The sequence below is a fragment of the Notolepis coatsorum genome (genome assembly GCF_963971535.1).
Source record: "Notolepis coatsorum genome assembly, chromosome: 12".
Lineage (NCBI taxonomy): Eukaryota > Metazoa > Chordata > Actinopteri > Aulopiformes > Paralepididae > Notolepis > Notolepis coatsorum.
Window position 1 is genome coordinate 29232214 of NC_140176.1, and position 13002 is coordinate 29245215.

At 43.4% G+C, this 13002-nt stretch overlaps 1 protein-coding gene across 2 annotated transcripts in view; it reads right to left on the reverse strand.

The window, feature by feature from the left end:
* Positions 1–2762: 2762 nt before the first annotated feature.
* LOC311238588 (uncharacterized protein) overlaps positions 2763–13002 on the reverse strand; it is a 62436-nt gene continuing 52196 nt past the window's right edge. Inside the window, exons 14-18 of one of the 2 annotated variants that reach the window (XM_084326697.1) lie at positions 12576–12659; positions 8945–9002; positions 4546–4619; positions 3879–3939; positions 2763–3139 (exon numbers count right to left, since the gene is read on the reverse strand). In XM_084326697.1, the coding sequence (XP_084182823.1) occupies positions 3045–3139; positions 3879–3939; positions 4546–4619; positions 8945–9002; positions 12576–12659 (372 nt within the window). In that variant the 3' untranslated portion in view covers positions 2763–3044. Of the gene's footprint in view, positions 3140–3878; positions 3940–4545; positions 4620–8944; positions 9003–12575; positions 12660–13002 lie in introns of those variants that run through there. The other variant, XR_014620383.1, reaches the window with a different exon arrangement.

A 13002-nucleotide genomic window follows, 5' to 3' on the forward strand; every position in this document is an offset into this window, starting at 1 on the left:
ATACAAGAGCTCTCATTTAGAACTAGAGCGCTCATTTAGAACTAGAGCACTCATTTAGAACTAGAGCTCTTGTTAGAACTAGAGCTGTCATTTAGAACTAGAGCTCTCATTTAGAGCTAGACCTCTTATACAAGAGCTATCCTTTAGAACTAGTTCTGTTATAACTAGAGCTCTTATTTCAAGCTAGACCTCTTGTACAAGAGATCTCATTTAGAACTAGAGCTCTCATTTAGAACTAGAGCACTCATTTAGAACTAGAGCACTCATTTAGAACTAGAGCACTAATTTAGAACAAGAGCTCTCATTTAGAACTAGAGTTAATTTTATAATTAGTTTGTGTTCTTTAGTCGGGTTAAGGTTCATTTGATAATTAGTTTGTGTTCTTTAGTCGGGTTAAGGTTAATTTGGTAATTAGTTTGCTCCATAATTACGTATTATCAGGGTTCCCACGCTTGCCTTGAATTTTTTTTCCATACTACCACCTGATTTTCCAGGTACCATATTAAGTGATGATCTATAGGCTCCTGAAGTTTTCCGCCCCCCATCCGCGCCCCCCCTCCCCTCACACACACAACCCCCTAGGACACCTGACTACTTACTTGATTTAAAAGATGTACCAGTCAAGTCTACATTGTAAATGCTTAGAGATTATGTCTTATTGATAATATCAATGCATGAAATAATGCAACAAGCTGTAGATGAACAACAATTTATTGAACTGGAACACATGAGCACTGGGATTGATATATGTTCTCTCTTCCACTCCTCTCCTATCTCATCCTGTCCTCCTCTCCACACCTCCCCTCGTGTCCGCTCCTGTCTTCTTTTCCTACTCTTCTCAACTCCTCGTAATCATAATCGAAATAAATCGTTGTTGTGAGGTTGCATCGTTTCACCCCTACTACTCTTACTCTGTAAAAGCGTTTGTAAAAGCTTTTGTAAATCAAACTGGTTATCGTTATGAGAGCTAACCAGGGGCGGATTTAGGATTATAGGAGATCCGGGGCTTAGCCCAGATAGGTGCCCGCCTTTTAATTTTTTTTTCTATTTTTTTTTTTGTTTTTGCAGGCAAGGGGTGATTTTTTTTTAATTTAATTAACCTGTACGTGCAATTTCCTGCAATATAGAGCCTTCAATCTTGACCAATAAAGCTGCTCTTTTCACTATAAAACTCAGTTAACCATAACGTAGTTATGGTTAGATTTATATATTGGGGGGGATATATCATATTTTTCATATGATCAAAAAGTGGTGGAGCAAGAGCATACCTTTGCTCCCCCAAGTTCAATAGTGGGAGAGCAGAGATGCTCCGAATGCTCTTATGGCCAGGCGTCTATGATTCACTGATACAAAGTAAAATAGTGCAGTGCAATAAAATAGTTAGTAAAATAGAATAAAATAATGCAATAGTGCATTGCAATAAAATAGTTATCATCGTATTTTTTCGGGAGGCCGGTAAGGAGTGCATTACAGTAGTCGAGTTGGCTTGAAATAAAGGCATGGATCTGGTTTTCAGCGTCATTTTGATTTATAAATGCTATGTTTCTAAGGTGGAAGAATTAAGTTTTTGTCAACTTGTTGATTGTGATTTAAAGCTTAGGTCTGAGTCTACCATGACACCAAGACTTAACTCACTCAAATACAGTTAGCAGCTGGATAGACCACAGATGGAAATTAGCTTCTGCTAAATCTGGTGCAAACATATTTTCATGTAACAATGATGAATTGTCAAAAAAAAAAAAAAAAAAAAAAAAAAAATGTAATAGATCCGGGGCTTTTCAGAAAACATTCGGGGCTTGAGCCCAAGTAGCCACCCCCTAGCCCCGCCCCTGGAGCTAACGTTGGCTAGCTACTGTACCTGGTGCTGGCTAACTGGCTCGTTATGAGAGCTAACGTTGGCTAGCTACTGTACCTGGCGCTGGCTAACTGGCTCGTTATGAGAGCTAACGTTGGCTAGCTACTGTACCTGGAGCTGGCTAACTGCCTCGTTATGAGAGCTAACGTTGGTAGCTACTGTACCTGGCGCTGGCTAACTGGCTCGTTATGAGAGCTAACGTTGGCTAGCTACTGTACCTGGCGCTGGCTAACTGGCTCGTTATGAGAGCTAACGTTGGCTAGCTACTGTACCTGGCACTGGCTAACTGGCTCGTTATGAGACCTAACGTTGGCTAGCTAGTTAGCAAGATTGCACTGCTTACTAACTAACGTTGATAAACCCAGGTTTACCACACAGTTAAAACACAGCTACTTACATTTGAGGATAAACTTGCATAAGAAGTTTCACTCAAGTTTCACTGTAGATGCCAAGGCTCCATTGGCTCACCAAGCTGCCTGCATCAAATTCCAACATCCAATATACCATATAGGATGCCAAGAGCATGCTCTACAACATGGGAGCATCCATTTCTATCTACAGTAAAAGCTGTTCACGTGTAAAGGGTTTTTATAAACTCATGTTAATTCTGTGCTCAATAGTTAAATTTTATTACACATCATCCAATAAAAATGTCCAGGACAACTGTTTCTATTTCCATGTAATTGGTCACTTTTGCTCAGTTTCCATGCCTTTCCATACCTGGAAAATGAATCCCATGAATCCCATGTTTTCCATGTTTTCCAGGTCCGTGGGAACCCTGATTATGTATTCTTACTGGGTGAAATGAGTTGAATGGATTCAAGGTCTTCCACAAGAATAACTTTCATGTACATCACATGTTTTTTTTTTTAATTTATTTACAAGATAAAATGAAAAAAACGAGAGATGGAAATTAACTCAGTGATCACTTATAGGCCTATGCAAATTCATATTCAGATATTTTTGTGATTAGTCCAGCGTTCTGTCCCAGTGAAATACCATATCCGGTCTCACAGCCGTGGTTCAGCTCATACCCCTCTGAGAAAACCTGGATGACTGATGCCACAACGTTATCTTGAGTTCCGCTTCTTTGGTATTACTTGTAATATCCCATTTACTCATTATATGGGCGATCTGGGGGAGGCTGAAACAAGTGGAGTAATCATGACATCACAGCAGGTTGCCATGGTTACAGCGTGTAGTTGCCGAGGCATCGGAGGGTGTAGGTTGACACGGTGTCCAGCAGCCAACCACGGCTCACGACTGTAGCTAGTCTCTGGAGCGCTGTGGAGGATGAGTCTATGTTTATATTACTATGGTAACAACATCATGGAGGATGAATCCATGTTCATATTACTATGATAACAACATCATGCCATCATGGAGGATGAATCTATTCATATTACTATGGTAAAAACATCATGGAGGATGAATCTATGTTCATATTACTATGGTAACAACATCATGCCATCATGGAGGATGCATCTATTCATATTACTATGGTAACATCATGACATCATGGAGGATGAATCTATGTTTATATTACTATGGTAACAACATCATGACATCATGGAGGATGAATCTATGTTTATATTACTATGGTAACAACACCATGACATCATGGAGGATGAATGTTTATATTACTATGGTAACAACATCATGACATCATGGAGGATGAATGTTTATATTACTATGGTAACAACATCATGAAATCATGGAGGATGAATCTATGTTTATATTAGTACTATGGTAACAACAGCATGACATCATGAAGGATGAATCTATGTTTATATTACTATGGTAACAACATCATGACATCATGGAGGATGAATCTATGTTTATATTACTATGGTAAAGAGCAAAAGCGCCTCTTTCAATCAGTTCATCACGGACAATAAGACAAAAGCTCCTCTTTAAATCTTGGACTTACCAGAGATGTGCTCATAATTTTTCAGGAAATAACTCATTGAGCATGGGAAACAACGAACAGACAGACTAATGGATGATGTGGCCCTGGACTCACCTCTGTATCTGAACTGTGATGGTTCTGATCCAGGCTGCGTGATAACCAACTGCTGGGCCTTCTGCAGAGGAGAGGGATATTAGCAGAGAGAAGCCAGATCCTTCACTTAAAGGGGCACTTCACCAAATAATCTCACACACATCCAAAAACTCTTGTTTGACAAGTTATTGAGAGTAAATGAGTTTGAATATGGGGACCAGTGGCGCCAGAAACCTGCTAATAGTCTTTTATATTTTAATGTCAGAAATCTATTATAATCAGTATGTGTGGAAAGGCAAACGTGTGTTTTTCATGTTATTATTATAAATATTACAATAATTTTTTTTATAGATTTGAATGACTAATCTATAAAAACATTTTCGGGAGGTTTTAATGTCAATTCTCTGATCATTTTATGCCCGTCTATTCTGTGTCTTCATGACTGCTGTGAAGCACTTTGGGCTGCAATTCTTGTATGAAAGGTGCTCTACAAATAAAGTATTATTATTATTATTATTATTATTATTATTATTATTATTATTATTATTATTATTATTATTATTATTATTATTATCAGAGACAATGAATCCTTGTGTTAATCACAGACCCTGACTGGGGGAGGACTAGACGCCGCCGGTGAGGTCATCAGTGTTATTTAGAAGTGGAGAACGAGACACGAGGTTCTTACCTTGCTGCTGTCCAACAGAAGAGGATCCTTCACTACAGAGGCTCCACACAGCTGCACCATCCACTCCAACTGATCTGGAAGCAGTGCACGCACGCACACACGCACACACACACACACACACAGACACATACTTAGGCCAAATCTGGGGCTGCATTGACTTAGATTACTTCTCTAACCCGGAACATTGACTGAGGGCTGAGTAATTAATCAAGAGTCAGTTTCAGTTACGATGTCTTCTTCCCACGACCATGAAAACAAGAGAATCCAGATAAAAACCATTATTGTGCCGCACACCGCGTTGCTCAATTTGTCTCGTGTTGTAAATGCAGTGCACCCTTCCTGTGCCCCAGTCTGGAGCAGAAGCCCACATGCGAAAAAGGTTGATGCGGCTATTAACACATTGACTGCCACGCAATAGCCTCATCCTTAGCAGCTGACGCCATCACTGTAAACGGTGGGAGTCGCTCACCTTGTTTGCAGGGCTATAACTATTTAAATATTATAGCTATATATGCAATACTATGGCCCATTTGACATTGGGTATCTATCGTTCAAGATGTGGAAAAGGAATATTTTTTCCATCCATACATTGTCGTTTTATACCGTGGTGAATATAAGTATAGTTTTAGAGTGGTCTAGGATAATTCCTGGAACGCTAGTAATACCGGTAGGCTACGACGCATATTATACTTAATCCATTGGCATTTCATCCCTATACACGCTACAATAAAAAAATTAAAATGCATATGATCGGTATATTATGTATGCATGCAGGAAAGGGGGGGGGGGGGTAGTTTATGATTAATTGATCATCAATAACGGCATTCGTTAGTACAACAGCATACGTTGATCAGCGCGATGGCTCTGATGGCAATGGACAATCAAGCTGAAATTAACGTTAGATTGCTCTTATCTGTGGCCGATGAGACTCCAAAAAGAATATTCCAATTATTTGATTGCCATCTGCTAGATCGTATGTCCATTTGGCCCACGCCATAAGCCCCAAAAGAATAATGATTCTGGCGTCCCGAAGGCGATTCAATGCAATCGAGTGTGTATCTTGATCCACGTTACAAGATAACTCCGCCCGGAAAACATTCACTGACACACAAAGTCAAGCTTCCTTCAGAAAGTAAGTGCAACATCGGCTGCATACCACCAGGTGGCGGTATCGGACCGTTGCGATCTCAGACAGAGTGCCACACATTCCCACAGCACAGCAGGATGAATTATGAATGGAAATAGCGAATAAAAGAAATAATGATCATAATAACTACTGCAGCCCTACTGGAGCTCAGTGGAGCAGCTACTGGAGCACTACTGGAGCCCTACTGGAGCTCAGTGGAGCAGCTACTGGAGCACTACTGGAGCCCTACTGGAGCCCTACTGGAGCAGCTACTGGAGCCCTACTGGAGCAGCTACTGGAGCCCTACTGGAGCAGCTACTGGAGCAGCTACTGGAGCAGCTACTGGAGCAGCTACTGGAGCCCTACTGGAGCCCTACTGGAGCAGCTACTGGAGCAGCTACTGGAGCAGCTACTGGAGCCCTACTGGAGCCCTACTGGAGCAGCTACTGGAGCAGCTACTGGAGCAGCTACTGGAGCCCTACTGGAGCAGCTACTGGAGCCCTACTCAAGTTTCAAGTTTCTTTAATAGTTGTCATACAGAAGTACAGAATACTTTTATACAAAATGCTTCTTACTGTTGCGCTCCAGAGACAGTGCAAGACAAGATAAGTATGAAATAAAATAACATAGTAAAATTAGAAGTAAAAAAAATGAGGTCACAGTGTTCAGTTTAGACATATGTACAATGTTCGATGCAGAATAGACGTAGTTACCATACAATATACAATACTGTGCAGTGTACTAATATACAATACTATATAGTGCAAGGCAGAAATGGAGAAATGGGACGAGGTGCAATTTAGGTACAATTCACAGTAGGTGTACGAGTTGTAGTGCAAATCCTTTATCAATAAATATAAAGTGTAAGTGTGTTTGTGTGATCTAAAGTGTGGAGAGTGGGTGCTGCAGTGTGTTGTTTGTTTGAGTGAGTGTGTGTGCGTGTGGGTGTGTGTGCTGTGTGCATTTGATGGTTGTTGCATAGTGATTATTGTTCGTTTAGCAGCCTGATGGCCTGGGGATAGAAGCTTCTTCTGAGTCTTTCTGTGCTCGCCTTAAGACTCCGGTATCGCTTGCCTGACCGCAGCAGTTCAAAGAGGCAGTTGTTCGGGTGGCTCGAGTCCTTAATAATTCTCTTAGCCTTCCCCTTGCACCGCTTGTTGTAAATGTTCTGGAGGGTGGGAAGCCCCCCTCCAATTGTGCGTTCGGCTGAACGTGTCACTCTTTGTAGTCTGCTACGGTCTTGTGCAGTGCTATTCTATTACTGGAGCAGCTACTGGAGCAGCTACTGGAGCAGCTACTGGAGCCCTACTGGAGCCCTACTGGAGCAGCTACTGGAGCACTACTGGAGCAGCTACTGGAGCCCTACTGGAGCCCTACTGGAGCAGCTACTGGAGCCCTACTGGAGCAGCTACTGGAGCCCTACTCGAGCAGCTACTGGAGCCCTACTGGAGCAGCTACTGGAGCAGCTACTGGAGCAGCTACTGGAGCAGCCCTACTGGAGCAGCTACTGGAGCAGCTACTGGAGCCCTACTGGAGCCCTACTGGAGCAGCTACTGGAGCACTACTGGAGCAGCTACTGGAGCCCTACTGGAGCAGCTACTGGAGCAGCTACTGGAGCAGCTCTACTGGAGCCCTACTGGAGCAGCTACTGGAGCCCTACTGGAGCAGCTACTGGAGCAGCTACTGGAGCAGCTACTGGAGCCCTACTGGAGCAGCTACTGGAGCCCTACTCGAGCAGCTACTGGAGCCCTACTGGAGCAGCTACTGGAGCAGCTACTGGAGCCCTACTGGAGCAGCTACTGGAGCCCTACTGGAGCAGCTACTAGAGCCCTACTGGAGCAGCTACTGGAGCCCTACTCGAGCAGCTACTGGAGCCCTACTGGAGCAGCTACTGGAGCAGCTACTGGAGCCCTACTCGAGCAGCTACTGGAGCCCTACTGGAGCAGCTACTAGAGCCCTACTGGAGCACTACTGGAGCCCTACTGGAGCAGCTACTGGAGCCCTACTGGAGCAGCTACTGGAGCCCTACTGGAGCAGCTACTAGAGCCCTACTGGAGCAGCTACTGGAGCAGCTACTGGAGCAGCTACTGGAGCCCTACTGGAGCAGCTACTGGAGCAGCTACTGGAGCCCTACTGGAGCAGCTACTGGATCAGCTACTGGAGCCCTACTGGAGCACTACTGGAGCAGCTACTGGAGCAGCCCTACTGGAGCCCTACTGGAGCAGCTACTAGAGCCCTACTGGAGCAGCTACTGGGGAAGTCCTACTGGAGAAGCCCTACTGGAGAAGCTACTGGAGAAGCTCTACTGGAGAAGCTCTACTGGAGCTCTACTGGAGCCCTACTGGAGGAGCCCGACTGGAGAAGCCCTACTGGAGCTCTACTGGAGAAGCTCTACTGGAGCTCTACTGGAGCTCTACTGGAGAAGCTCTACTGGAGCTCTACTGGAGCCCTACTGGAGGAGCCTGACTGGAGAAGCTCTACTGGAGAAGCTCTACTGGAGCCCTACTGGAGAAGCTCTACTGGAGCCCTACTGGAGGAGCCCTACTGGAGGAGCCCTACTGGAGGAGCCCTACTCTGCATTAAAACAAAACAGGTAACCGTACTTCTTCTACCACTTGTTCTCTGAAAATAATTCCATGGCACCAGATTGACCCTCACAGAAAGCCTGGAGTGACCGAGCATCAGCGTGACTCAGCGGTGACTCAGGCTGCCCACGCTGCTCTGGAAACACTTAACATGACAGCTGTTCAGAAAGACACAAGGTACACTTCAAGCTCCTCCTGTCCTTCAGCACCGCCGTAAACCACTTAATCTGCTCCTCCTGTCCTTCAGCACCTCCATAAACCACTTCATATGCTCCTTTCATTCTCTTTCCCTCTTTTCTCTCCTCCACTCCAGGGTGGGGTGGAGTCTGGAAAGTGTTGTGTATGTTTATAGTTAAAGGAACATGCCGACATAATGGGAATGCACTCACCGTCTTCTCCAGTCAGACAAGAAAATAGATACCAATTTCCTCTCTGTGCATTCAGTAGAATGGAAGCAGATGTGTTTTTGGCCAACAGCTAGGCTGTTGTACTAAGCTATACTAGCTTACAGTCGGATAGCTTTGAATGACGAGTCAAAAATACTAGTATGGTCCTTTAAAGATAGGAGAGGTGATATATCACAATATCACTGTGATTTGGATGGACTTTGCAACTAAAAACACACAGGCTGTCCAATACAATTCAAAACCCTGTTCTTGTTAGTTGTGTCAAGGTCACTCTTGCTTACCTGTGGTCATGTCTGTGAACGGCCCGTGGAAGCAGACCGTATAGTCCTTCATGAGTAGCTAGGAGGGAAAACACAACACATGGATACTTAACTGAAGGATATAACGAAGATTCCCCCCAGTCCAGTGAAGACTAAGTTTGTTTACATCAGAGGAGGGCCGATCACGTGATTTTCCGAAGATCGGGATCGGCAAAAAAATTATTTATTCAACAAACATGACCATGTTCACGTCTTAAACTCATACTGAGGCCTTAGTTTTGGTTTTAAATTGCATATCATCATTCATTTATTTATTGTCACACAGAGCAGAAGAATTTTGCCAAAACAAAACAATAGTATCCAGCTGCAGAACGGCAGACCAGCCACAATCTCAGACCCAAATATATATATATATATTTTTTTTTACCCCAATTTCTCACATTACATTCACCCTGAATGTTGACATTATCCAGGTGAAAAGTTAACTTCATTCAAGCGAGGCATTGCAATCCTTGACATAAATCATTTGATGTATAATTAAATCAAAGGAAATGCGTTTGGGTCTGAGAGTGTGGCTTGTCTGCCGTTCTGCAGCTGGATACTATTGGTTTGTTTTGGCAAAATTCTTCTGCTCTGTGTGACAATAAATAAATGAATGATGATATGCAATTTAAAACCAAAACTAAGGCCTCAGTATGAGTTTAAGACGTGAACATGGTCATGTTTGTTGAATAAAAAAAGAAAAAAAAATTGATCGGATCGGGAAAGATCGGTATCGGTAGATACTCAAAATCACATGATCGGATTCGGATCGGGAGCAAAAAAACGTGATCGGGACATTAAAACAACACCAAAGCAGATATCTCTACAGCAGGTATCTCTACAGCAGGTATCTCTACAGCAGCTATCTCTACAGCAGGTATCTCTACAGCAGATATCTCTACAGCAGCTATCTCTACAGCAGCTATCTCTACAGCAGATATCTCTACAGCAGGTATCTCTACAGCAGGTATCTCTACAGCAGCTATCTCTACAGCAGCTATCTCTACAGCAGGTATCTCTAGAGCAGGTATCTCTAGAGCAGATATCTCTACAGCAGATATCTCTACAGCAGGTATCTCTACAGCAGCTATCTCTACAGCAGGTATCTCTACAGCAGATATCTCTACAGCAGGTATCTCTACAGCAGGTATCTCTACAGCAGATATCTCTACAGCAGGTATATCTACAGCAGACATCTCTAGAGTAGGTATCTCTAGAGCAGATATCTCTATAGCAGATATCTCTACAGCAGACATCTCTAGAGTAGGTATCTCTAGAGCAGATATCTCTACAGCAGATATCTCTACAGCAGACATCTCTACAGCAGACATCTCTACAGCAGATATCTCTACAGCAGGTATCTCTACAGCAGGTATCTCTAGAGCAGATATCTCTACAGCAGGTATCTCTACAGCATATATCTCTACAGCAGACATCTCTACAGCAGGTATCTCTACAGCAGACATCTCTACAGCAGGTATCTCTACAGCAGACATCTCTACAGCAGGTATCTCTACAGCAGACATCTCTACAACAGGTATCTCTACAGCAGACATCTCTACAGCAGATATCTCTACAGCAGACATCTCTAGAGCACGTATCTCTACAGCAGATATCTCTACAGGTTACACAATGGTGACAGAGGATTTGGAAATATTTGGTATTAAACCTGCAGCAGATCGACTGGAGAGGAGCTCAGAGGACCAGACCAGTGTCATCGGTGTTGTCATGAGTTTATTAGTCATGGGACATTTCAGATCACAGCAGCAACCCTAAAGAGTTGTTATAGTGAGTGTGTGTGTTCATGTCTTTTTGTGTCATTCTGTTACACACACACACATAGTCCTTAGTTCCACTGTAAGGACAATGTACTGATGACTCACATTACTCTCTTGTGTAGTTCCATTAAAAGGACAATAATACTGTAATAATAAACTTTATTTGTATAGCACCTTTCATACAAGAATTACAGCCCAAAGTATTTCACAGCAGTAATGTAGACAATGGACATAAAATAGTTATAGGCATAAAATGAGCAGATAATTGAAAAATGTAAGCAATGCATAAAGTGCAGACATGAAATAATCATAAAATGGACAATAATCTCCTCTGTAGTCCTGGCTCTTATTATGAGTCACATGACTCTCCTCTGTAGTTATAATATGAGTCACATGACTCTCCTCTGTAGTTATAGACCACTACACTTCCGCGTTACATTGAAATCGGGGAGGAGATTGCGGGGGGAGCATATGAATGAATGTGGACGAGAGCCGTGATGTAAGTGGTTGCCGATACGGCTGTGGGGGTGCTAGAGACATGATCGAATAGACGTTTATGCGCCTCAATCTCCTGAACACGGCGTGACCCATTCCTAATCGATCAGAACTAAATTGGCAGAGAAAAAGCCCATTTTAAAGCACCTATTCTGCATGGACATGCGCAGAGTGCCCATGGAGTCTGGACGACGCGAGATGACGCACAAATGAATGTGGACTGTTCCATCAGAGGGGCGAGCTTCGGTGGCCAGTGTCCTTTCAGCCGAACAGGATAATGAAAAAATTATCCCACTAAATGGCCAGACGCGTCTTATGGCGACATCTAGAATTACCTCATTGAGTCTCCAGGTAGACTAATGTTTATATTTAAGTGCAGCGGTCTGTAGCCACTCACACTGGCCACCGAAGCTCCACCATCTGATGGAACAGTCCACATTCATTCGTGCGTCATCTCGCGTCGTCTAGACTCCATGGGCACTGTGCGCATGTCCATGCGGAATAGGTGCTTTAAAATGGGCTTTTTCTCTGCCGATTTAGTTCTGATCGATTAGGAATGGGTCACGCCGTGTTCAGGAGATTGAGGCGCATAAACGTCTATTCGATCATGTCTCTAGCACCCCCACAGCCGTATCGGCAACCACTTACATCACGGCTCTCGTCCACATTCATTCATATGCTCCCCCGCTATCTCCTCCCCGATTTCAGAATCCCGGACGTGTTGCGGTGGTCTATACTATGAGTCACATGACTCTCCTCTGTAGTTATACTATGAGTCACATGACTCTCCTCTGTAGTTATACTATGAGTCACATGACTCTCCTCTGTAGTTATACTATGAGTCACATGACTCTCCTCTGTAGTTATAATATGACTCACATCACTCTCCTCTGTAGTTATACTATGACTCACATCACTCTCCTCTGTAGTTATACTATGACTCACATCACTCTCCTCTGTAGTTATACTATGACTCACATGACTCTCCTCTGTAGTTATACTATGACTCACATGACTCCTCTGTAGTTATACTATGACTCACATCACTCTCCTCTGTAGTTATACTATGACTCACATGACTCCTCTGTAGTTATACTATGACTCACATCACTCTCCTCTGTAGTTATACTATGACTCACATCACTCTCCTCTGTAGTTATACTATGACTCACATCACTCTCCTCTGTAGTTATACTATGACTCACATCACTCTCCTCTGTAGTTATACTATGAGTCACATGACTCTCCTCTGTAGTTATAATATGAGTCACATGACTCTCCTCTGTAGTTATAATATGAGTCACATGACTCTCCTCTGTAGTTATACTATGACTCACATCACTCTCCTCTGTAGTCCTGGCTCTCCAGGGCCCCTGATGACTGGGTCCATTCACCACATCTCCTCTCACCTCGAAGGGCGTCTGAGGGAACAGGTTCAAACATTATACTACATTTCACAGTCAAATAATCCCATTTAGACATCATTCTATGTTCCGTTACATAAACGACACACCAATAGCTGAAGGCCTCAGAGTTCAGGCAGCTCTCTCAGGTGGAAGAGACATGACATCACTAGTCTGACCTCACATGACATCACTAGTCTGCCATCACATGACATCACTAGTCTGACCTCACTAGTTCCATCACAAACCTCACATGACAACACTAGTATTGTTTCAATGAGCCAGAGTTCCATCACAAACCTTGCAGATGAAGGTCTGTATGCCACATCGGTTATATTATATGTTACAATAAATATAGGCT